Below are 25,707 nucleotides of genomic sequence, written 5' to 3' on the forward strand. Positions count from 1 at the left end.
ATACACATATAGCCGATTCACTTTGTTGTACAGCAGAAACTAACGCAACATTGTAAAGCATTTACGCTCCAATAAAGATACGGAAAAAAAAATGATTCAAATGGACATTTAGGATGTATGGCATTGGGAATGTATCCCATCTAGGGGTAGATGGTAAAGAGCTTCACTGAACATAGGGCTGTGTTTTCAGTAGTTTTCGGGCTGAAGTTGATGCATATTTTGGGCTCTTTGGTCATGCTTTTAAAGCCAAACACAATACCTTAATGTATATTTTCAGGACTTCAAAGCCGGTGGCATTAAACATTCCTTTTTGTAAGAAAATAATTAGGTACATGATTTTCTTTTAATGCCTTCAGGATTTGAAGACGTGAAAGAAATGTGTAAAAAGGAATTACTTCATTCTCTTTTTATTCTGCACTTTTAAAAATGGACTCTGAAGCCCATCACATTTTGTTTCATTAAAAACTAGAGACTCCTGCCTGTGAGCTGTTACCTTTGGAGTGGCTGTTTTCTGAATATTGTTCCAACTAGAGTTCTTCAGCCAAATTCTATAGGCTGGATATCCCATATACTCATACATACTCTGCACTATATTTAAAGCTTCTACAAACTTAGACAAGAATCCGTAACCAGCCAATGGTATATGAATCTGTTTTGATGATCCTGCTGTCAGTGGACACTTCCTATTGATAACTGTTCTAAAAAAGTTTAAACAATTTTCATGATAACACTGAAAACAGCAAAAAAAAAAAAAAAAGTAATTGTGGCTAGGTGAAGTGAAAAACTGACCAATCACAGAATATACTTGTTCACTGTTCTCATTCTAAAGTAATGGGGCTCATGTCCTCAGCTTTTCTCAGTCTCAAGTTTGTGGTCCCGAATATTACACTTTAGGTATTAGATTTTAATCATTTCCTCAATCTAAAAACAGGAATTTTTCGATGGGAAAAACTCGTCTCTTTTCTTTAGCCTTGACTTCCGGAGGTTTCTAATGTTTCCTTGCTAACCCTTATTTTAATACTGCACACCTGGACACAGCACACAGTATAATATACGTAGTCAGGCTTTGGAGAATTTATTTCAATTACATACAATCCTCCAAATCCTCTGGCGAGCTTGGTGTGAAACCTGAGACAGCTACGTCTCCCCAGCCGGATCTTCCTTTGCTTCTTGGCGTCAATAGCCAAAGGCTCCAACGATGCCTCCGGGGAAGCGCGGTGGGGCTAAAGAGTCCGCAAGAGGGGTGACTGCGGTGCTTGTTGCGCTGACGATTTACAGGGTACTTCTTGCACGCGGCTCAGCTACCCGCTCTGTGGTTGTGTGTGTCTGGTGTGACAGAGCGGAGAAAAGCTCTCTCATCTCCCAGCGCCTGCCTCTGCCGCTCAGCCGCTCCCCTCCCTCCCGTCTTCCCAGTCTCCTCGCGCTTTCTCGCTCGCTCCTTTGCCTTTCTCGGGGAGTTTCAGTCCCTGAATGCAGCCAGAGTAGCTCTGGCAATCTAGACCCGGAACCTATGTGTACACGCTCACGCACACACGCGCGCACACACGCACACTCACTCGCACACACGCACTCAGGTTCTCCCCACGGGGACACAGAGCAAACCCGGAGCTTCATCTACCTGAAGGGGATGGCCCGGCCGGACACTTCCTGCTCACTTGTCATCTCCGCAGGTCAGAGCAACGTCGGAACTAGCAAGGCTCGCTGTCCGCTGTGCAACCTCACGCTGTATGCCGCCACCTCTGCTTAAAGTGTCCAGGCTGGAGGAGAAGGCTTCTCCAGGTCAGATTTCCGGCGCAGCTCTGCGGCCCTGGGACTTCACTGGGCTGGTTCACCCCGGTCTCTTCCTCCCGGCCATCCTCTCGTCCCCGCCTGCGGGGTGCATGGCTCGGGCGCCTCCGCTGCTGCTGCCGTCGCCACTGCTGCTGCGAGCACATCCCACCCAGAGGACTGAACGCCGCCGCTGGAGTGGGGAGAGAAAGCGGCAGCCCTAACTTCCTTCTCCATCGCTCCCTGTACTTGCCAGCCGAGGACCCGCGGGAAGGCTCCCGCGGAAAGGCTCCCGCGGAAAGCCAGGCGAAAGCTCTGCGTAGGGGACTGCGAGCTAGAAGCCGCAGGCGCACAGGGGCGGGGGCAGCATGTGCCCCTGAGCCCGGCGCCCGCCGGAGAAGTAGCGCGCGTTGGGGCGAGCGAGACGCTTTCCAAGTTGGGCGCGTCCCAGAGCTCGCCGCCCCGCGCCTCCGCCGCCTGTGTCCGGAGAGAGGCGGGGCTGATGGGAGGCGCCGAGGTTGCTGTCGCCTACGGCCAGAGCCCGTCTTAAAAGAAGCCGGGCCAGTCTCCCCAGGGTCCCAGCTGGCGTCGCGCCCTCCGCCCGCGTGCGCTCTCTGATGCCTGAACTGGCGGTGGCCCGGGTGGGCCGCCCGCGGGGGGTGCCGGAGGGGGCGGGGGAGGAGCAGGGGGCGGTGTGATGGCCCTGGACGGCGAGCGGGGGGAACAAGAGGAGGAGAAGAAAAAGAAGAAGAAGAAAAAGAAGAGGAAGAAGAAGAAGGAGGTGGCGGCGGCGGCGGGGGCTAAGAAGAGCAGCTCACCCTTCGCGGCCACGATGGGGGAGAACGACGCCGCGCTGCGGGCCGGCGGCAGGGGCCTCTCGGACCCGTGGGCGGACTCCATGGGGGTGCGACCCCGCACCACCGAGCGCCACATCACTGTGCACAGGCGGCTAGTGCTGGCCTTCGCCGTGTCCATCGTGGCGCTGCTCGCCGTCACCATGCTCGCGGTGCTGCTCAGCTTGCGCTTCGACGAGTGTGGGGCGAGGTTACCGCCCGGCGCCGACGGCGGCCCCGCCGGCTTCCCAGCGCGCGGCGGCAACGAAAGCCTTCCGGGTTCGGCCCGGCGCAACCACCATGCTGGCGGAGACTCTTCGCAGCCCGGGGCAGGCGGGGAGGCCAACCCTGAGACCCCGTCCGCCCGGCCGCCGTCGGAAGAGGAGCGGGAGCAGTGGCAGCCGTGGACTCAACTGCGCCTGTCGGGCCACCTCAAGCCGCTGCACTACAATCTGATGCTCACCGCCTTCATGGAGAACTTCACCTTCTCCGGGGAGGTCAACGTGGAGATCGCGTGCCGGAACGCCACTCGCTACGTCGTGCTGCACGCCTCCCGTGTGGCGGTCGAGAAGGTGCAGGTGGCCGAGGACCGGGTAGCCGGGGCGGTCCCGGTGGCGGGCTTTTTCCTCTACCCGCCAACCCAGGTCTTGGTGGTGGTGCTGAATAGGACCCTGGACGCGCAGAGGAATTACAATCTGAAGATCATCTACAACGCCTTGATCGAGAACGAGCTCCTGGGCTTCTTCCGCAGCTCCTACGTGCTCCACGGGGAGAGAAGGTACGGAGGGAGGCGGTGCCCGGCGCCGCCCCACCCAGCCAGGCTGTTTGAAACCGCCGGACAGCCGGCCACCCAGGGCCCGGGCTAGCTTCGGATACCCGGGAAGCGAGGGATGGGGGAAGGAAGCGAAGGTGAGGTATGGCCATCACCCAGAACTCTCGGGGTCTCCCAGGTGCCTGGGCTCTCCCTGCGGCCAACTCCACAAACTCAGTCACCAGTGCCAAATACCACTCCTCCTCTAGGCTGGGACCCCCTGCCCCGTCAAAGTTCCTTAGCCAGCCTGGGGCACACAGCAATTTTTTTTTTTTTTTTTAAGGGTAGTGTGTAGTCTGAGCGACGTCGGGCCAGGGTGACCTCAAAAGCCTGCCTAGTTACCATCGAGGGAAAATTCGTGAGCCCCAGAGGCCAGGGCAGCAGCGCATCCCGGTTAGATGTCAGGACAGGGCAGGCAGGGCAAGATGCTCCCCTCCCCCACCATGCCCGTTTCTGGAAGGCGCAGAGTATTGGATAGGCTCTGGCTCCATGAAGTTTTACAAAACTGGAAGTGGAGATTCGGGGCAGTAAAAGCCAGTCCCAGTGACAGAGTGAGCGTGCGGGGGTGGGCTGGTGGTGGTGCTGGCGGCTGCCATGGTCACTGCCAGCGAGAAATGTTCTTGCCGGGTTCTGCCAGCTCTCTCCTAACACAGAGTGACTCCAGTTTGTTCACGAGTTACTGCCTCTGGAAATGGCTCCAGCGGTGAAAGGGGGAAAGCTAACCGTCAGTCTCAAATGCCTTGTTAGTGAGTGCCTTTGATGCTTTATAGATTTGAGCAGTATTCTGTTTCTTCTTCTTCTTCTTCTTTTTTTTTTTTTTTTTTTTTGAGAGGCTATGGGACTCTCCATCGCTTGTTTAGAGCTTAGACTTCAGAGTCCAACAGAACTGGGTTCAAATCTCAGCTGCAGCTCTACTTGTGGTGAAGGCTTGAGGAAGCTAATTAAGCTAAGTCACCAATTCCTGACAGTAACAGCCTCTAGTGCTTAATGAGCATCCTGTATTAACTCAATCTCACAAGAACCCCATGAGATAGATGCTATCAACACTCCCTACTGTACAGATGGGGAAATGGAGGCCCCAAGAAGTCGAGTAACTTGTAACATCGTGAGCCAGAAAAGCAGGTTTTAGACTCAGGCAGTTTGGATGCAGAACCTATACTTTTAGTTTTAACTTGGGGAAATAATAATAATATCCGCATAGGATTGTTGCAGGTGTCCACGAGTAAATGCATTGAAAAGCACTTAACTCTGTACTTGGCACATAGAGTGCCCACTCATGTTATTAGTGTCCTGTGGTATGAGCTCACAAGCATGTTGTTGAATGAATAAACAAGTGATTCTTGCTTTTTTGCCCTAGCCCATTGCATTTAAAATAACTTTGATTAATTAAATGGCTGTAGGGCCAGGGAATAACCAAAATGAACTTAAAAATGAAATCAACAACCTTAGGAGTGGAGGCAGGTTGGAGATTAGTAATGATGCCACTGGCAGAGCCTCCCCTGTTCTCAAGAGAGTCTCACAACAGCAGAAAACTTGGGATCAGAGCAGTCCAGGGCTCCTGAGGTCAGCAGGTTTAGCAGTGGAGAGCTGGGACTCAAACTTTGGTTTTCTGATCCCTGGACCAGGGCTCATGATGTCTGGAAGCTCTCAGAAGAAGCTGATATAGTATAAGAGGCTAGAGAAATTTCAGTGTGTTATAAGAGAACACAAAAGTGTTAGTATTTATAGAGTCCTGTGGTGTAGCCTCATCTAAATAAATTGTCCAATGCTTTAGTGGTTGTATGATAATTAAAGTCTCCTATAAGTGAATGTATAAATGATTCACTTTCAAACTCCTAATTTAATTAATTTAAACCCCCTCCCACCACTTTCTCTGACATATTCTAAAGAATACAGATTAAAAGGATTAAAAAGAAAATCCACGATCATCTCACATTTTGGGGAAAAGCATAGAAGGCACATTAGCATGTTATGTCAAATTGTCAATAGTGGGAGTTGCATATCCTTACTGATAAATCTTGCTGTGGTGAAATAAATACTTCCAGAAAGTCCTGTTCTTTGAGCCATGCCAAAATATATTTGGTGGAACTGAGCTTGTTGTGGTCAGTGCTTTCAAACGAACAGGACTCTTAAAAAGACCAGATGTTCCTGCTTGACCCATAACTGATTTATTGTACCCTAGTGCATATTTGTATTCAAACTCTCTCGTTCAGTTTTCCCCAAAGATGGTTGAGAGTTTAACCTAGTGCACATGTGGCTAAACTCTGCATCCCAATAGTTGTGCAGGATTTGCTGTTTCTGGAGATCCCAGGATGATTTTATTTCTAAACATCCTCTTAGAGAAAGTACTTGTTCCTCTTTTTTCCTCTTCATTCCAAAAGGACATAAATGCAAACTCTAAATTTTCATTTGATTAGTGATTACTTGTCTTGGTCTTTAGTTAGTCAGAATTTTTGCCAATTTATCAGATAATTTCTGGAATGAAAATAAATATTTAATCTGGCAATGGGGAGTCACAGTGAGCAACCTGAAATATTTAAAAAGATCAGTACTACCATTCAGTCTACCTTACTTAGTCTATGTGGAAACAACTTGTTAATAATCAATCTGATTCTTTGACTCACTCCTCAGAGGTCTGAGAGATGTAATTTGGGTCAGGCAGGAAAATTAGACTTCACTATGTGCTGTATGCCTTTGACCCTTTGAAGGTTCCCTGGTTTTGTTCTACAGGGAAGACTTACCTCTCCTGGTTCCCATATTACAATAAGGGTTGGAAGACAAGCTCCCGGTTAGAACCCAAGGCTTCTCCACTTGAGGCACATCTTTTATTCTCAGTTAGTCATTTGGCTAAAGGGAAATTCACCACTTGTTGAATATTGCAAATAAATTCTCTTAAATTTGAAATGCTTACACACAGCAGTAAATTACCTCTGTTAGGCAGAATATATACTCCTTTTTCCCTCAGGTAGGTGGGCAGCAGGCAGATGTGGAGGGTGTGTATTCACGCCATAATATCCTAAAGTAGAATATGCTTGCTTAGAATTAGGCAAAGTCTTCATTTACCTGAAGTAATTGCCACTTTGGGGCAGCCAGATGGCGAGCATACCCGTGTTCAAAGTAGGGTACCTTAATTTAGATCCAGATGGCGGGATTGAAAGAGGAAATTTACCCAAAGTAAATGAACATTTTATTCACTTTCAAAAGGGAGACTGTTTTTCTGTGACAAACTTTGGGTCTGTGACATGCCACAGTGACAGAAGACAGGATGAAAAAAGGAGGTCTTTTTCTGTCAAGGGTTATTTAGAGAGAAACCATGATCTCCAAGTAAAATGAGAAGATAAAATTGTGGTTCTCAAAGAGAATTGCCAAAAACTCCTTTGCAAAAATCTTGTGGAGAGCATAGAGGATTTTATGGGTAGTCATTGATCATTTGTGGTATTAGCATACATGGTTTGGTACCTTGTACTTTTTCTGGAGTGAATTAATAATCATAGTATTTAATAAAAACAAGAAAGCCACCATGTTGTTTTATGTTGAAAGCAGCCCCATTTCTCCACTTACTCTGCTGAGGAGATATCTTTACATGAGCAAATTGGAGTAAATGGCTTTTTGCCCCTCTAAAGAGGGCTCGGAACTGAAAAATCTGGGAGAATGGTTTGTTTCTTTGAAAACTTTTTATATGATTCCTTAATGGACTTAGCTCATTGTTTTCTTGTCACTGCACACATAACCATATGTCCAAACTGAGTCCAGTGTTGGATTTTGGTCACAATTCAAAATGCCACCAGTAAACTAAATCTAGAAACTATTGGGGGAAAGAAAGTTTTGACCATTTAATAATCACTTATTCAGGGAGGAAAATCCATACAATTGGTGTTTGTCTTGCTGTGCTTTTGATCACCTTGGATAGTAATACAGTATACCTTATTTATGAAAGAGTTAACTTAATTTGCCTGTGTTTTTATTTATTCAAAACAACTCTAAACAGGGCCTATATGCTCTGGATCTCTTTCAAGCAAAGGTAGACCTGTGACTGGTTTCCCTGTGTTGGATTTGCATAACGTTTGTTTCCTCAAATCAGTTTTGGCCACCGTGTATGTGGCTGGGCTTGAGACAGAACAGGGCAACAGTTTAGGTTTGCTTGGGGAGGATGATGACATGTGGACATTAGTTGTCTCCTTAAGAATAGGACTCACCTCTTTAAGCATGGCTTTAAAGAATGGTGTAAAAAGAGTGAAGAAGAAATCGTCTACCTTTAACACGTAAGTGTTTGGCAGTCTGTAAAGAGGGGCATCCTTCCGTAGCCCCAGGCTCATCCTCCTACCCACCAGCCATGATCATCACCTTAGCGTCCTTTTAATTCTTTGTGTGTCCTTTACATCCTTTCAAACTTACAGTAGTGGCTGGGTTCTTCCAGAGTTTCTCAAAGACCCATGCCGTCCTGCTTTTTGCCACTAGAGAGTGGCTGCTCTCTCCAACAGAATTTTGCTACATAGGATTTGAGAGAATATAAAGATGCAAAGCACTTCCTGCCCTTCCCAGTTCTTCGGACAATCGGAAATGATTCACAGCCAGGCACAGCTGGATGGTGGTGAGTGGGCTGTGAGAGTGAAATAGGACTGACAAGATCGTACTGGGTGGGGCCGAGTTGAGGTGGAGGCTCCCAGGCTCCCCACTCCTGCCCTCCTTGCCTCCAGCTGTGCCTTCTCAGTCTCTGAAGAAACAAGGGGCCCAGCGTTTAAGGAGCTCCGGCAACAGTTGTGCAGGGACAGGGGAGAATGGATTCCTCCCAGTGCAGACCTGTGTTGATTTGCTGGGTGAAGTTTTAGTTTAAGTATTCGGATCTTTCCTCATGACTACACACTCAAAAAAAAAAAAAAATCATAGGATGGAAAAAGAATGAAGTTGTAAAATTGCCACTGTTGGTTACTTTTTATATCTTTAAGAATAAGTGAGCCACTTTTAGTTGTGTTGCTGGGTGGAAAGGGGTGTGTGTGTGTGTGTGTGTGTGTGTGTGTGTGTGTTCAGGGACTCTGGAACCAGACTGCCTTGATTTATGTCTTGACTCTGCCGTTTATTAGCTTTATGACCTTGGCCAAGCTTCCTAAATGTCCTGCGTCTGGTATTCTTATCTGGAAAATGGGGATAATGATATCCTCTTTCATGGGGTTATTTGTGAGGATTACATGAGTTAAGTAATAAAGCACTTAGAATGGTGTCTGACAACCGGTAAGCACGTTTGTGGGTATGAAATACGATTATATTGTTACATGTCTGGACATCTACCCTTCGAGCTGGTACAAGGTCATTTAGGCTCAATGTTTTTGCCTTAGGTTTCCCCTTACTAGCAAGACAGTGGGAAATGGTCACTGTGGACATCCCTTCCACTGCTGTTTGTTTTGCCCCCCTAAGCAGAGTTCAAAAGATGGGGGAGAGGAAGAAGCAGAGCCCTTCCACAGTGAAGAAGGAAGAGAAGAGAAAGGCTGTGGTATTTCACAACTAGAGAAGCTCCATGCTTGGTCCAGACACTGAGATGGAGGAGCGGAGTGAGGGGGTGGGAAGAGTGTGTGAAACAAAAGGAATTCACAGCTCTGATTATGGCCCTGCTCTCTGTCAGCAAACCAGCTACCAAAGGGTCAGGAGGGTGCCTTTCTTGTCACTGGAAGCTAGTACAGGAAAAGAAAAGCTCCAAGTACCGAGGGAAAGGCACATCAGTCGTTAGATACTGTTTTCAAGACTTTGTGAGTTTCACCAGTAGTAGTACTTCATAATACTTATGTAATACTTTTTCTCTTTCCACTATTAAAGAAATGAATCGCAGACACTAGTTTATTTATTCTTATCAAAAACCTAACATTATGGCACAGGAAAGTAATTTTAGTGCATTCGTAATACTCTTCATCAATGGTGATCAAGTACTCAGTGCTCATTTTCGATAACAGTATTTAGTGCATAAAAATGAAAACAATTATGAATTTTATGCTCTGTTTTTATAACACGATTATTCACATGTGCACCACTTCCTACATACATTTTGCTGGCATTATTGCATTATGTTTTTAGTTTACTAGAATGGTTATTTGAAAAACAATAGACTACGTGCTTGCTTACAGCACTGAATATTCAGCAGGAACACTTCTCTTCTGAAATGGCAGAGTTTTACTGACTCATTGAAGTACATAAAAACACACAGTCTAAACAATGACCCATTTTGGCTTAAAATGTTTTGTCATTGAGTAATAATTTGCATTTTGATGAACAACCTTAACTTTAAATGGGACGTGTAACTTCCATGATCTTGTAGCTTTGTTCAGTTTCTGGAAACAGTTGAATAGCAGCTGGATGATCCACTGGATCACTTCTTTCGATCTTGGGAGTTTTTATTACCAATTTTAAACTATTGACACCATAGGCAAATTGCAGTTGCAATAGAAGCAAGTTCAAAGAGCATTTTTCACTGTGCTGTATGTGTGGTCTGCACAGATGTGGCCAAAATGTAAACTTCTCAGAAACGCCTTGCCATTCTTGAGGTTCTCTTGGTTCTGGTGGGCTCCGCGATGAAACATGAATCAGTCTGAATACTAGCAGTGTTATGCACATGTTTGTTTCTTCTGCATATTTTAACTTTATGAAAAGGCAAACTGAAAATAATGGAACAGAAATTGTATCATATACTGTAAGTTATTGGCAGTATCAACCAATGTTAATGCATTACTTCTGCTGAATCTTACAATGACTTGACACAAGTAGCTTGCCTCGTGAACTTCCGCAGAAATAAGAAGAAATCAATTCTCTGTATCCTTAAGAGGAAACATAGAGCTTTAAGCTCTACTTCTTAGCTCAAGCAAAATGTCAAATAGACAAGTTGTTAAGAAATCAAGTAATTTATTTTAGATGGAAGACAATTAAAATACATGTATATTATTCATATTTTTCTAGTTATGCTAAAGTGACATTCTTGGAATGACACTTCCAGGATATCACTTTTGGAGGTGGAATGTTTTTTATGATAATAGAGGGATTCCTTAAAAGATAAAAATGATTTTGTTTGAGAAAGCAGGAGAAAAATAGACAACAAAATGCTCTTCCCCATTACCTTCGGCCTCATGCTCTTTTATTTTACTTCTTGCAGTATTTACATAGGTACTTCACATCTTTACTCTATATTAAAATGTTCTCTATCGTTAATTAATTTTTTTGTATTTTTTTCTACCTGGTGTACTGCTACCACCTCAAACTCCACCTGAAATTTGCTCAGAAACCAAACTCATTATTTTCTGCTCCAAATCCCTTTCTCTAGAAGTCTCTGGCGTTTTTACTGACGGAAAGCAGTCTCACTTCCGCCAGTTGAAGGCAACCATAAAATATATGCAGCGAAGACAAGATTATGTTTCTGAAATCCAACAGACACTGTTGCCTGTTGGGGGCACTGAGCTTGAAATGGGCTCTCTTAGTTAGAAAGGAGACTATCAAGGGGGAGAGAGGTGTTCGAGGTAGACGGGCAACACTGGGCTCTGAGAAAATCGGAACCTGGAAGAGAGCAGACAGGGTGCGAAGTTAATATGTGAGGCAAAACTTTTTTTTTTTAACATCTTTATTGGAGTCTAATTGCTTAACAATGGTTTGTTAGTTTCTGCTTTATAACAAAGTGAATCAGTTATACATATACATATGTTCCCATATCCCCTCCCTCTTGCGTCTCCCTCCCACCCTCCCTATCCCACCCCTCCAGGCGGTCACAAAGCACCGAGCTGATCTCACTGTGCTATGCAGCTGCTTCCCACCAGCTATCTACCTTATGTTTGGTAGTGTGTATATGTCCATGCCTCTCTTTTGCTTTGTCACAGCTTACCCTTCCCCCTCCCTGTATCCTCAAGTCCATTCTCTAGTAGGTCTGTGTCTTTATTCCTGTCTTACCCCTAGGTTCTTCATGACATTCTTTTTTCTTCTTAAATTCCATATATATGTGTTAGCATACTGTTATTTGTCTTTCTCTTTCTGACTTACTTCACTCTGTGTGACAGACTCTAGGTCTATCCACCTCATTACAAATAGCTCAATTTCGTTTCTTTTTGTGGCTGAGTAATATTCCATTGTATATATGTGCCACATCTTCTTTATCCATTCATCGGGTTATGGATACTTAGGTTGTTTCCATCTCCGGGCTTTTGTAAATAGGGCTGCAATGGACATTTGGGTACATGACTCTTTTTGAATTATGGTTTTCTCAGGGTATATGCCCAGTAGTGGGATGCTGGGTCATATGGTAGTTCTATTTGTAGTTTTTTAAGGAACCTCCATACTGTTCTCCGTAGTGGCTGTACCAATCCACATTCCCACCAGCAGTGCAAGAGTGTTCCCTTTTTTCCACACCCTCTCCAGCATTTATTGTTTGTAGATTTTTTGATGATGGCCATTCTGACTGGTGTGAGATGATATCTCATTGTACTTTTGATTTGCATTTCTCTAATGATTAAAGATGTTGAGCATTCTTTCATGTGTTTGTTGGCGGTCTGTATATCTTCTTTGGAGAAATGTCTATTTAGGTCTTCTGCCCATTTTTGGATTGGGTTGTTTGTTTTCTTATTATTGAGCTGCATGAGCTGCTTATAAATTTTGGAGATTAATCCTTTGTCAGTTGCTTCATTTGCAAATATTTTCTCCCATTCTGAGGGTTGTCTTTTGGTCTTGTTTATGGTTTCCTTTGCTGTGCAAAAGCTTTTCAGTTTCATTAGGTCCCATGTGTTTATTTTTGTCTTTATTTCCATTTCTCTAGGACGTGGGTCCAAAAGGATCTTGCTGTGATTGATGTCATAGAGTGTTCTGCCTATGTTTTCCTCTAAAAGTTTGATAGTTTCTGGCCTTACATTTAGGTCTTTAATCCATTTTGAGCTTATTTTTGTGTATGGTGTTAGGGAGTGATCTAATCTCATACTTTTACATGTCCCTGTCCAGTTTTCCCAGCACCACTTATTGAAGAGGCTGTCCTTTCTCCACTGTACATTCCTGCCTCCTTTATCAAAGATAAGGTGACCATATGTGCATGGGTTTATCTCTAGGCTTTCTATCCTGTTCCATTGATCTATCTTTCTGTTTTTGTGCCAGTACCATACTGTCTTGATTACTGTAGCTTTGTAGTATAGTCTGAAGTCAGGGAGCCTGATTCCTCCAGCTCCATTTTTCGTTCTCAAGATTGCTTTGGTTATTTGGGGTCTTTTGTGTTTCCATACAAATTGTGAAATTTTTTGTTCTAGTTCTGTAAAAAATGCCAGTGGTAGTTTGATAGGGATTGCATTGAATCTGTAGATTGCTTTGGGTAGTAGAGTCATTTTCACAATGTTGATTCTTCCAATCCAAGAACATGGTATATCTCTCCATCTATTTGTATCATCTTTAATTTATTTCATCAGTGTCTTATAATTTTCTGTATACAGGTCTTTTTTCTCCTTAGGTACGTTTATTCCTAGATATTTTATTCCTTTTGTTGCAGTGGTAAATGGGAGTGTTTTCTTGATTTCACTTTCAGATTTTTCATCATTAGTATATAGGAATGCCAGAAATTTCTATGCATTAATTTTGTATCCTGCTACTTTACCAAATTCATTGATTAGCTCTAGTAGTTTTCTGGTAGCATCTTTAGGATTCTCTATGTATAGTATCATGTCATCTGCAAACAGTGACAGCTTTACTTCTTCTTTTCCGATTTGGATTCCTTTTGTTTCCTTTTCTTCTCTGATTGCTATGGCTAAAACTTCCAAAACTATGTTGAATAAGAGTGGTGAGAGTGGGCAACCTTGTCTTGTTCCTGATCTTAGTGGAAATGGTTTCAGGTTTTCACCATTGAGGACGATGTTGGCTGTTGGTTTGTCATATATGGACTTTTTTATGTTGAGGAAAGTTCCCTCCATGCCTACTTTCCAGAGGGTTTTTATCATAAATCGGTGTTGCATTTTGTCGAAAGCTTTCTCTGCATCTATTGAGATGATCATGTGGTTTTTCTCCTTCAATTTGTTAATATGGTGTCTCACGTTGATTGATTTGCATATATTGAAGAATCCTTGCATTCCTGGAATAAACCCCACTTGATCATGGTGTATGATCCTTTTAATGTGCTGTTGGATTTTGTTTGCTAGTATTTTGTTGAGGATTTTTGCATCTATGTTCATCAGTGATATTGGCCTGTAGTTTTCTTTCCTTGTGACATCCTTGTCTGGTTTTGGTATCAGGGTGATGGTGGCCTCATAGAATGAGTTTGGGAGTGTTCCTCCCTCTGCTATATTTTGGAAGAGTTTGAGAAGGATAGGTGTTAGCTCTTCTCTAAATGTTTGATAGAATTCGCCTGTGAAGCCATCTGGTTCTGGGCTTTTGTCTGTTGGAAGATTTTTCATCACAGTTTCAATTTCAGTGCTTGTGATTGGTCTGTTCATATTTTCTATTTCTTCCTGATTCAGTCTTGGCAGGGTGTGCATTTCTAAGAATTTGTCCATTTCTTCCAGGTTGTCCATTTTATTGGCATAGAGTTGCTTGTAGTAATCTCTCATGATCTTTTGTATTTCTGCAGTGTCAGTTGTTACGTCTCCTTTTTCATTTCTAATTCTATTGATTTGAGTCTTCTCCCATTTTTTCTTGATGAGTCTGGCTAATGGTTTATCAATTTTGTTTATCTTCTCAAAGAACCAGCTTTTAGTTTTATTGATCTTTGCTATCGTTTCCTTCATTTCTTTTTCATTTATTTCTGATCTGATTTTTATGATGTCTTTCCTTCTACTAACTTTGGGATGTTTTTGTTCTTCTTTCTCTAATTGCTTTAGGTGCAAGGTTAGGTTGTTTATTCGAGATGTTTCCTGTTTCTTAAGGTGGGATTGTATTGCTATAAACTTCCCTCTTAGAACTGCTTTTGCTGCATCCCATAGGTTTTGGGTCGTCGTGTTTCCATTGTCATTTGTTTCTAGGTATTTTTAAATTTTCTCTTTGATTTCTTCAGTGATCACTTCATTATTAAGTAGTGTATTGTTTAGCCTCCATGTGTTTGTATTTTTTACAGAGCTTTTCCTGTAATTGATATCTAGTCTCATAGCGTTGTTGTCGGAAAAGATACTTGATACAATTTCAACTTTCTTAAATTTACCAAGGCTTGATTTGTGACCCAAGATATGATCTATCCTGGAGAATGTTCCATGAGCACTTGAGAAAAATGTGTATTCTGTTGTTTTTGGATGGAATGTCCTATAAATATCAATTAAGTCCATCTTGTTTAATGTATCATTTAAAGCTTGTGTTTCCTTATTTATTTTCATTTTGGATGATCTGTCCATTGGTGAAAGTGGGGTGTTAAAGTCCCCTACTATGAGTGTGTTACTGTCAATTTCCCCTTTTATGGCTGTTAGTATTTGCCTTATGTATTGAGGTGCTCCTATGTTGGGTGCATAAATATTTACAATTGTTATATCTTCTTCTTGGATCGATCCCTTGATCATTATGTAGTGTCCTTCTTTGTCTCTTCTAATAGTCTTTATTTTAAAGTCTATTTTGTCTGATATGAGAATTGCTACTCCAGCTTTCTTTTGATTTCCATGTGCATGGAATATCTTTTTCCATCCCCTTACTTTCAATCTGTATGTGTCTCTAGGTCTGACGTGGGTCTCTTGTAGACAGCATATATATGGGTCTTGTTTTTGTATCCATTCAGCCAATCTGTGTCTTTTGGTGGGAGCATTTAGTCCATTTACATTTAAGGTAATTATTGATATGTATGTTCCTATTCCCATTTTCTTAATTGTTTTGAGTTTGTTATTGTAGGTCTTTTCCTTCTGTTGTGTTTCTTGCCTAGCGAAGTTCCTTTAGCATTTGTTGTAAAGCTGGTTTGGTGGTGCTGAACTCTCTCAGCTTTTGCTTGTCTGTAAAGGTTTTAATTTCTCCATCAAATCTGAATGAGATCCTTGCTGGGTAGAGTAATCTTGGTTGCAGGTTTTTCTCCTTCATCACTTTAATTATGTCCTGCCACTCCCTTCTGGCTTGCAGAGTTTCTGTTGAAAGATCAGCTGTTAACCTTATGGGGATTCCCTTGTGTGTTATTTGTTGTTTTTCCCTTGCTGCTTTTAATATGTTTTCTTTGTGTTTAATTTTTGACAGTTTGATTAATATGTGTCTTGACGTATTTCTCCTTGGATTTATTCTGTATGGGACTCTCTATGCCTCCTGGACTTGCTTAACTATTTCCTTTCCCATATTAGGGAAGTTTTCAACTATAATCTCTTCAAATATTTTCTCAATCCCTTTCTTTTTCTCTTCTTCTTCTGGAACCCCTATAATTTGAATGTTGGTACGTTTAATGTTGTCCCAGAAGTCTCTGAGACTGTCCTCAGTTCTTTTCATTCTTTTTTCTTTATTCTGCTCTGCAGCAGTTATTTCCACTATTTTATCTTCCACCTCACTTATCTGTTCTTCTGCCTCAGTTATTCTGCTATTGATCCCATCTAGAGTATTTTTAATTTCATTTATTGTGTTTCTAATCATTGCTTGATTCATCTTTAGTTCTTCTAGGTCCTTGTTAACTGTTTCTTGCATTTTGTCTATTCTATTTCCAAGATTTTGGATCATCTTTACTATCATTATTCTTCAGGTAGACTGCCTATTTCCTCCTAATTTGTTAGGTCTGGTGGGTTTTTTTCTTGCTCCTTCATCTGCTGTGTGTTTTTCTGTCTTCTCATTTTGCTTATCTTACTGTGTTTGGGGCCTCCTTTTTGCAGGCTGCAGGTTCGTAGTTCCCGTTGTTTTTGGTGTCTGTCCCCAGTGGCTAAGGTTGTTTCAGTGGGTTGTGTAGGCTTCCTGTTGGAGGGGCCTGGTGCCTGTCATCTGGTGGATGAGGCTGGATCTTGTCTTTCTGGTGGGCAGGTCCACGTCTGGTGGTGTGTTTTGGGGTGTCTGTGGCCTTATTATGTTTTTAGGCAGTCTCTCTGCTAATGGGTGTGGTTGTGTTCCTGTCTTGCTAGTTGCTTGGCATAGGGTGTCCAGCACTGTGGCTTGCTGGTCGTTGAGTGAAGCTGGATGCTGGTGTTGAGATGGAGATCTCTGGGAGATTTTCACCATTTGATATTATGTGGAGCTGGGAGGTCTCTTTTGGACCAGTGTCCTGAAGTTGGCTCTCCCACCTCAGAGGCACAGCACTGACTTCTGGCTGCAGCACCAAGAACCTTTCATCCACACAGCTCAGAATAAAAAGAAAAAGTAGAAAGAAAGAATTAGTAGAACAAGAAAGAAAGAAAGAAAGAAGGGAGGGAGGGAGGAAGGAGGGAAGGAAGGAAAAAAGGAAAGAAGATGAAGTAAAATAAGATAAAGTATGATAAAATATAATAAAGTTATTAAAGTTAAAAATAATTATTAAGAAAAAAAAACGGACGGATAGAACCCTGAGACAAATGTTGGAAGCAAAGCTATACAGACAAAATCTCACATAGAAGCATACACATACACACTCAGAAAAAGAGGAAAAGGGGAAAAAAACATAAATCTTGCTCTCAAAGTCCACCTCCTCAGTTTGGGATGATTCGTTGTCTAAAGGAGGGAAGGAAGGAAGGAAAGAAAGAAAGAAGGAAAGAAAGAAAGAAAGAAAGAAAGAAAGAAAGAAAGAAAGAAAGAAAGAAGATAAAGTAAAATAAAGTAAGATAGATTAAAATAAAGTTAGTAAAATAGAAAATAATTATTAAAAAAATTAAAAAAATAAAACGGACAGCAGAACCCTAGGACAAATGGTGGAAGCAAAGCTGTACAAAATCTCACACAGAAGCATACACATACACACAAAAAGAGGAAAAGGGGAAAAAAATCATAAGTCTTGCTCTCAAAGCCCACCTCCTCAATTTGGGATGATTTGTTGTCTATTCATGTATTCCACAGATGCAGGGTACATCAAGTTGATTGTGGAGCTTTAATCCGCTGCTCCTGATGCTGCTGGGAGAGATTCCCCTTTCTCTTCTTTGTTCTCACAGTTCCCCGGTCTCAGCTTTGGATTTGGCCCCGCCTCTGCATGTAGGTCGCAGGAGGGCGTTTGTTCTTCCCTCAGACAGGACAGGGTTAAAGGAGGAGCCGCTTCGGGGACTCTGGCTCACTCAGGCCGGGGAGGGGGGGGGGAGGGAGGGGCTCGGAGGCGGGGCAAGCCTGAGGCGGCAGAGGCCGGCGTGACGTTGCACCAGCCCGAGGCGCGCTGTGCGCTCTTCCTGGGAAGCTGTTCCTGGATCCTGCGACCGCAGCAGTGGCGGGTTACACAGGCTCCCCGGGAGGGGAGGTGTGGAGAGTGACCTTCGCTCACACACAGGTTTGTTGGCGGCGGCAGCAGCAGCCCCAGCATCCCACGCCCGTCTCCGGAGCTCCTTTAAGCGGCGCTCTTAATCCCCTCTCCTCGCGCACCAGGGAACAAAGAGGAAAGAAAAAGTCTCTTGCCTCTTCGGCAGCTCCAGACTTTTCCCCGGACTCCCTCCCGGCTAGCTGTGGCGCACTAACCCCCTTCAGGCTGTGTTCACGCCGCCAGCCCCAGTCCTCTCCCCGCGCTCTGACCGAAGCCCGAGCCTCAGCTCCCAGCCCCGTCCGCCCCGGCGGGCGAGCAGACAAGCCTCTCGGACTGGTGAGTGCCGGTCGGCGCCAGTCCTCTGCGCGGGAATCTCTCCGCTTTGCCCTTCGCACCCCTGTGGCTGTGCTCTCCTCCGCTACTCCAAAGCTCCCTCCCTCCGCCACGCGCAGTCTCCGGCCGTGAAGGGGCTTCCTAGTGTATGGAAACCTTTCCGCCTTCACGGCTCCCTCCCACTGGTGCAGGCCCCGTCCCTATCCTCTTGTCTTTGTTTTTTCTTTTTTCTTTTGCCCTACCCAGGTACGTGGGGAAGTTTCTTGCCTTTTGGGAGGTCTGAGGTCTTCTGCCAGCGTTCAGTAGGTGTTCTGTAGGAGTTGTTCCACGTGTAGATGTATTTGTGGTGTATCTGTGGGGAGGAAGGTGATCTCCGCGTCTTACCCTTCCGCCATCTTGCCCGGAAGTCGACATCATTTTTTAGAGGACATCAGGTCCAAGTGTGTTGGCAAGTGAGGATGCTCATGTAAGCAGCCAGGGTGTGGGCCCTTTCCGGACAGAAAATCCTGCTTATTTATTTGTAAGTAAGACACAGAGATCTATGCACAAGCAGCATGCCTGCATCCAGTGCTGTGCACTAATGTGCAGACCGAGTCAAAACTTTTTTAAAGGTTTATTTCTGTGCTACCAGTAGTCAATTGGCTCACTTCTCCAATCTGTCTGTGACCCTTACTACCCAGGAATTTACGCTTCCTCCTCCATAAAGCCTTCCTTCAATTCTTAAGACTGGTGGTTCTCAGCGGGGTCAGTTTTGCCTCCCAGGGGACATCTGCAATGTCCGGAGACGTTTCGGTTGTCACAACGGGAGAGAGGGGGTGCTACTGGCATCTAGTGGTAGAAGCCAGGGATGCTGCTAAGCACAAGATGGCCCTGAGAAAGAATAGCTATCCACCCTCGTATGTCAGCAGTGTCGAGAATTCTACCACTGACTCACCAATACTTAACATTAAAAAAAAAAAAAGTCAGTAGTGCCAAGGTTGAGAAACCTTGCTTTGGAAGATGTAATTTCTTCATTCATTTCCCCTCGTTGTCATGGCTTTTTGTTCGATACCTGTTTAGGCATATGTTTTATTTATTTTATCGGAGTATAAACTCTTTGAGGGAAGGGAGTACATCTATTTATCGTTTTCTCCACAGCGTTGAACACTCAAAAATGTTGACTAAGAGAAGCAAATGCGTTATAATAGATCTTGTAGCAAAAAGCCATTTTGCAGTAACGTAATTTAATATTTTAAAAACATCTCATCAAATTCAGGGAATATTTTATTTTTTAAGTTTTGTTCAGTTATAGGATCTCAAGCTTGGGAAAGACCCTAACTGTAATCTAGTCCAACTGCTCTTCTTTTCCAAGGGGCTTGTTTTGATTTGCTAAATACTGAATTGAAATTCAATTGCAGTCGTCCTCAGGTGCCAGACTGTGAAATTGGTCTTTCCTCATTTAGACATTATCAAATATATGCGGCCCTCAGTGCATAGATATATACTGTGTGTAGGAATTCATTAAGAATATTAATTGCAGAAAAAGTCACTAGATTATCTTTTTTTTTTTTTTTTTTTTTTTTTTTTTTTTGCTGTACGCGGGCCTCTCACTGTTGTGGCCTCTCCCGTTGCGGAGCACAGGCTCCGGACGCACAGGCTCAGCGGCCATGGCTCACGGGCCCAGCCGCTCCGCGGCATATGGGATCCTCCCAGACCGGGGCACGAACCCGTATCCCCTGCATCGGCAGGCGGACTCTCAACCACTGCGCCACCAGGGAGGCCCTCTAGATGATCTTTATAGTTCCTTTCAACTCTGAGAATCAGTGCTTTCAATTGCTAGCCTTACTAACATATTTACTTACTATATGAGGGAAAAGGAGACTTGAGCACAACATGATTCTTCTGCATAAATATTTGGTTTATTAATTTCTCATTAGCCCAGAGGTATTTAGATCTTCTACATCTAATAAATTCCTACCCTTTAATTACTTAATACCAAAGACACCTTTGATTTTTTACTTAATGACTAATACATTCTAAGTACAGCCTCTCTGTTGAACTCTTGCAGAACTTTCCCCTAGTATCATTAGTTGTTTCTTATGTATTATATATATTTCCCTTTTCAGGTAGGTTGCAAAGACCTTAAGGACAAAAATGGTTATATCTTTTTTAAAAAAATCCCACCACACACTTAATAGAGCGAAAATCACACATAGCAGATAATATCTATTTGCTCAATGACTGGAATTGGATTTCTCAGATACTTGAAAGTTAAAAGGGAACACTTTTCCTCATATATTAAATTCCATAGGTATCTTTTAAATAGCCTCAGTAGAGAAATATGAAGCTCAGTGGACATTTTAATAAGAAAGATAAGACTCAAGAACATATGTAAGACAAAAGCACGGGCAAATTGTAAATTTGTGCATCTTAATCAAAAGTTACTGACACTCCGTTAAGCAAGAACTATATTACTATCAGTAGAAAATAGGAAAAAATATTACCAAGATGCTGGCAAGTTTGGAAAGAAGAACCTTTATTACCAATAGTCAAATTAAAACATGGTTTATAAATTATTGCTAAAGATTAATTTTACTGTTTTTGGAATAAAATTACCTTTTACTCAGACACACAAAATGTGAATTCTAGACCCAGCTTTGCACTAATTGCCTGTGTAACTTTGGATAAATCACTTAACCCTACTGGAACTACTTTTTCATTTTAGGAATTTATGAGAGCTGGACAATTTGTTTCTAAGATTGCTTCCAACTTTAACCTTATATTTTTCTGAAGATTTATAGTTAAAACTTCTTTCCTATACATTACCCCATTTTATCATCTTGACAGTTTTGTAAGGGAGGCCGAGAAAATATTATTTTCCTTCTATTAATGAAAAAATAGACTCAGGTAGTTAAGTGATATATCCAAGCCTGGTATGCAGCAGCCCAGTACTATTTCAAGATAATTCTCGATTCCCCTCTCTCAGAATAAATATACAATTAATCTTTAAAATGTCTTATTTTTCTCTGTTTCAAAACTAAACTTTTAAAAAGTAAGCCGTCAATAATGCATGTAAGCTTTATAATTTTACAAAAGTAAAATTTACATTTCATGGTTCATTTACATTTCATGGTTTGAGCCAGGGATAGCCAGTAAGATTCAATACACATGTCAACACCTACTGATTGGTAGTAACTGCCTGAAGTGCTGTGCTGAGAGTAATTTTAAGGCCAAGTTTTGGCTTAGCGGGAAAGTGTGCCATGTGAGATTAACCATGAACACTGTGGATGATGGAGAGGGGAGGGGTGGCAGAACTACTATGGGGAAAGAGCCTTTTAAAGAAATGACTTGTAGCACTCAGTAATGTTTTATGAAGGGTCTGTTATTGACTTATGTCCAGTTTTAACTAGTATTATTTTAACAGTTTAATTAATTTATGTCATGAATGTTTTCATAAATAATGGCCCCATTTTTAAGTTAAAAGTGTGTCCTTCTTCAAATACTTAGAGTGTTTTGATTTGTAACCATAACAGTGAAAGAATATAGAGGGTGCTTCTGGAGCTTTAATGAGATGCAACTTTGCAGCTTGATCTGAAAACTTGAGGGTATTAAATATTATATATATATATGTGTGTGTGTGTGTGTGTGTGTGTGTGCACGCACACATTGGTGTATTTATTATATAGATATTTATTAGTTAAATTACTTTATTATATTAACATATAATAACATATTATTTATATAGTAAATATATATTATGAGTGGTAAAAACCAATGGTGTCTGGATTATTCTATGTAAATGTATATTATAGCACTCCAAGAAAGGCTGAAGATATTGTGAATCAGTGGCTGCTGCTTATTAACTGCCTTCTGGGTGCTGTTCATCTATTCACAGTGATAGGTGCTTTACATCCCCTTTTCCATTCTACTAAGCTTTACAATGCTTTTTAAGTTAGGCATGATTATTTCCTTTTAAGCAATGAACATGTACACCTTAGGGAAATTTAGTAATCATCCAAGATGATACTGCTAAGAAATGTTGTGGAGCCAGAATGCAGACCAAGTTTTGTCAGATTTCAAAATCCTTTTCCTTAACAAAATCAGGCCGTGTCTTACTGACATTTGAGGACATAGATGTTTCTCAGTGATGGTCTATGCCCTGCTTGTATCTGATGACAAGTTTTGGATTTTGATTTCATTGTCTTTACTGGTTGTACAGTTTTGGAGAGGAGACTGAGGCATACCAAAAAGAAGAACCATTATTTTCCAATACTTGCCAATATGGTGATGAGTTGTTTTTCTGTAAAGTGTAATATTTTGTCTAATAAGCATGGCTCTGGGTTTAGAGAATTTCCTTTAGTTGAGACAAAAGTTCCCTGAAGAATTTTCATTGTTGGGGAAATATGTATGAAGTATGCTTCCATGCTATTCATGCACTTAAGTTTGATTCAGAAAAAAACTGTCTCGTAATTCGGCTAAAGCGTATTATTTTATAAGCAGAAGCATATAAAATGGTTATAACTGAACTCAAGCCACAAATGTAATTGAGAATGTCATTTTCTTTTTTCCAGGTTCCTTGGTGTTACTCAGTTTTCACCTACACATGCCAGAAAGGCATTTCCTTGTTTTGATGAGCCAATCTACAAGGCTACTTTCAAAATCAGCATCAAGCATCAAGCAACCTATTTATCTTTATCCAATATGCCGGTGGAAACTTCCGTGTTTGAGGAAGATGGATGGGTTACGGATCACTTTTCACAGACCCCTCTCATGTCCACGTATTATTTAGCCTGGGCAATTTGCAACTTCACATACAGAGAAACTACCACCAAGACTGGGGTTGTAGTAAGTATTTCAAGCTTAATGTTGTTTCTGGATAATGTACACTGATTTCTGGATTAACAATGAATCATTTCTATTCTCTTCGCAACTTACATAGCTGAATTCTTTCCTTAATCCTTGGAAGGAAAATTATCTTCCTGGTTTCAGAGTCAGAGAGGAGCTTCTCTTCTATACTCAGCCCTCTTATTACTTTAATCACCTCCCCACTCCTGCCATTCCTGTCCTTCTTCATCGCCTGAGTATTTCTGGAACAACTATTGTCTGTTATGGGAAATTGCCTCCTTTTATTTATATGATGGTAAAGCTTCTTTTTACTGTAAGATATTTCAAATATACAGAAAATGGGGAGAATAATATAATAAACTTCTACTAGCCAGCTCTATAGAATCTAAACATTTTACCATCTTTGCTCCAGTCTAATTTATTTTTTGAGAAAGTAAAGCATATTGGATAGAGTTGAAGCCCTCTGTGGACACCTACCTGATCTCATTGCCTTGCCTCCTACCTCCTGCCTTGCCCTGAATTTGGATTTTGCCATTTCCATGCACCTTATCACACAATTATTAAGTATATTATTAATTATTAAGTATAAATCTATTTACAATACATTCCATGCTTTAAAATTTCATATAAGTGGTTTTATATTATAGATATCATTGTTCAACTTTATTTTATTTTTTGCTTAAAATTTTGTTTTTGTGGTTTATCTGAATAGAGTGGTTGAGTGAATATATCAAAATTTGTCATCCTCCTATAAATGAACATTTTCATTTTTTTTCTGATTTTCATTGATTAACAGCAATGCTCAGTGAACATTTTTGTACATAAGTTCTTCTGCCAATGTGTTAGAATTTCTGTAAGGTACAAAGCTTCTTTTAGCACATAGCATGCAAGTGTATAGAAATATGTACTTAGAGAAGGCTGATATAAGGGAAGCCTAGAGAATTCACTCTCTGTATTAAATTTATAACAAGAATCAGTTGGATTCTTTAGGATCATTACCATTTATAACAGCATGGTGTTCTAGGCACTTTTTACATATTACTGTATTGCGTTAGTCAGATTAAGTCAGGTCATGCCTCTTAAGAGCTTTCTCCTCATTTCAATGGCCTACACAATAAATATGCATTTATTTTAATTTTCATGTCAACCCTAAAGCAAGGTATTATAATTCCATTTTTCCAAGTGAATAAAGTAAATTTAGATTTAAATAGATGAAGTAACTTTACCAGAGTAAAAAGTAAGCAAGTGGTAGGGCTGCAAGAAAAACTTCTATTGGTCTGATCCCAAATTTGGGGCTCTACGCACCCCACCCCCCTCCCCATGCCCTAGGAGCTCTGTTTCACCATTTCACCTGTGTGTCGATATGAGAATTCAGGTAATGATTCTGTTCATCTGGTGGCCATCATATTTGGTGTTGCTCAAACATAACAGAAGAAGTGTACAGAAATCTATATTCTTATTCCGTAGGAAGTTCATAGCTCCATAACAGCCTAAATACTGAATAATGGGTTTGGCTAAATAAATTTTTCTCACCGTTACTTACAATTTAAATCACTGTGGAACCCATTTAAAATATAAAATCTGCCTGCATACAACATTAATGCCATTATTAAAGAACTGTGTATAGTGAATTAATCTACATAATCATTAAAACAGTACCTTAAATGCTGGCTGTAGAAGGCTAGAAAAAAGATATTTTACTCTTTTGGACTTCTTATTTGGTATGTTGAATTCCTCTGATGTTTGTTATGTCTCCTATGGATACTTCAAGGCTATACATGTTGGACCATACACAGAAAAGGAATACTAAGACATATCATTCCCTTATACATCTTCAAAAGTTGATGACTGACTACATGATGTGGGTCTGTTAGGAACATAGGGTACATTGGAAGTGTTTTTCCTAGTATGATTTCTTTAAAATATCCTAAAACTATTCTCAGCTGTACACAATTATGCTTGTTGCTAAGTGATCCATATTTAAAACCAGACACACTCTAATTATTTAGATATGACTTCGATTAGAGTTAAGAATTCAAGTAATTAGTAAACATTAAAAAATTCCTACTTATTTTTATGTAGAAAAGATAAAACATGCTACCAGAGAACATTGGAAGTTCAACTGAAATAAAAATTTGCTCTGGGCTTCCCTGGTGGCGCAGTGATTGGGAGTCCACCTGCCGATGCAGCGGACGTGGGTTCGTGCCCCAGTCCAGGAGGATCCTGCATGCCGCGGAGCGCCTGGGCCCGTGAGCCATGGCCACTGAGCCTGCGCGTCCGGAGCCTGTGCTCTGCAATGGGAGAGGCCACAGCAGTGAGAGGCCCGCATATCGCAAAAAAAAAAAAAAAAAAAAAATTTGCTCTACAATCTAAAAATACTAAGAATACTAAAAAGGAAAACCAAATTGCTGTTGGGAACCCTTGTTTATTAACTGTGGAACTAAAGTATAAAACCTGGTTTTCTGGGGAGACCTTCAAGATGGTAGAGGAGTAAGATGTGGAGATCACCTGCCTCTCCACAAATACATCAGAAATACATCTACATGTGGAACAACTCCTACAGAACACTGACTGAATGCTGGCAGAAGACCTCAGACTTCCCAAAAGGCAAGAAACTCCCCTTGTACCTGGGTAGGGCAAAAGAAAAAAGGAAAAACAGAGACAAAAGAATAAGAATGGGACCTGCACCTCTGGGAGGGAGCTGTGAAGGAGGAAAGGTTTCCACACACTAGGAAGCCCCTTCGTGGGTGGAGACGAGGGGGTGGCAGAGGGGGGAAGCTTCGGAGCTATGGAGGTGAGTGCAGCGACAGGGGTGTGGAGGGCAAAGCGGAGAGATTCCTGCACAGAGGATTGGT

General features: G+C 42.0%; 1 protein-coding gene across 1 annotated transcript in view; it reads left to right on the forward strand.

Moving 5' to 3' along the window:
• Window positions 1-2,464: 2,464 nt before the first annotated feature.
• TRHDE (thyrotropin releasing hormone degrading enzyme) overlaps window positions 2,465-25,707 on the forward strand; it is a gene marked incomplete at its 5' end in the record, with an annotated part of 402,285 nt that continues 379,042 nt past the window's right edge. The window contains 2 exons of the mRNA XM_082636310.1: window positions 2,465-3,378; window positions 22,579-22,852. Of these exons, the coding sequence (XP_082492436.1) occupies window positions 2,465-3,378; window positions 22,579-22,852 (1,188 nt within the window). The remainder of the gene's footprint in view (window positions 3,379-22,578; window positions 22,853-25,707) is intronic.

The sequence above is a fragment of the Mesoplodon mirus genome (assembly GCF_964341445.2).
Source record: "Mesoplodon mirus genome assembly, chromosome: 11".
Lineage (NCBI taxonomy): Eukaryota > Metazoa > Chordata > Mammalia > Artiodactyla > Ziphiidae > Mesoplodon > Mesoplodon mirus.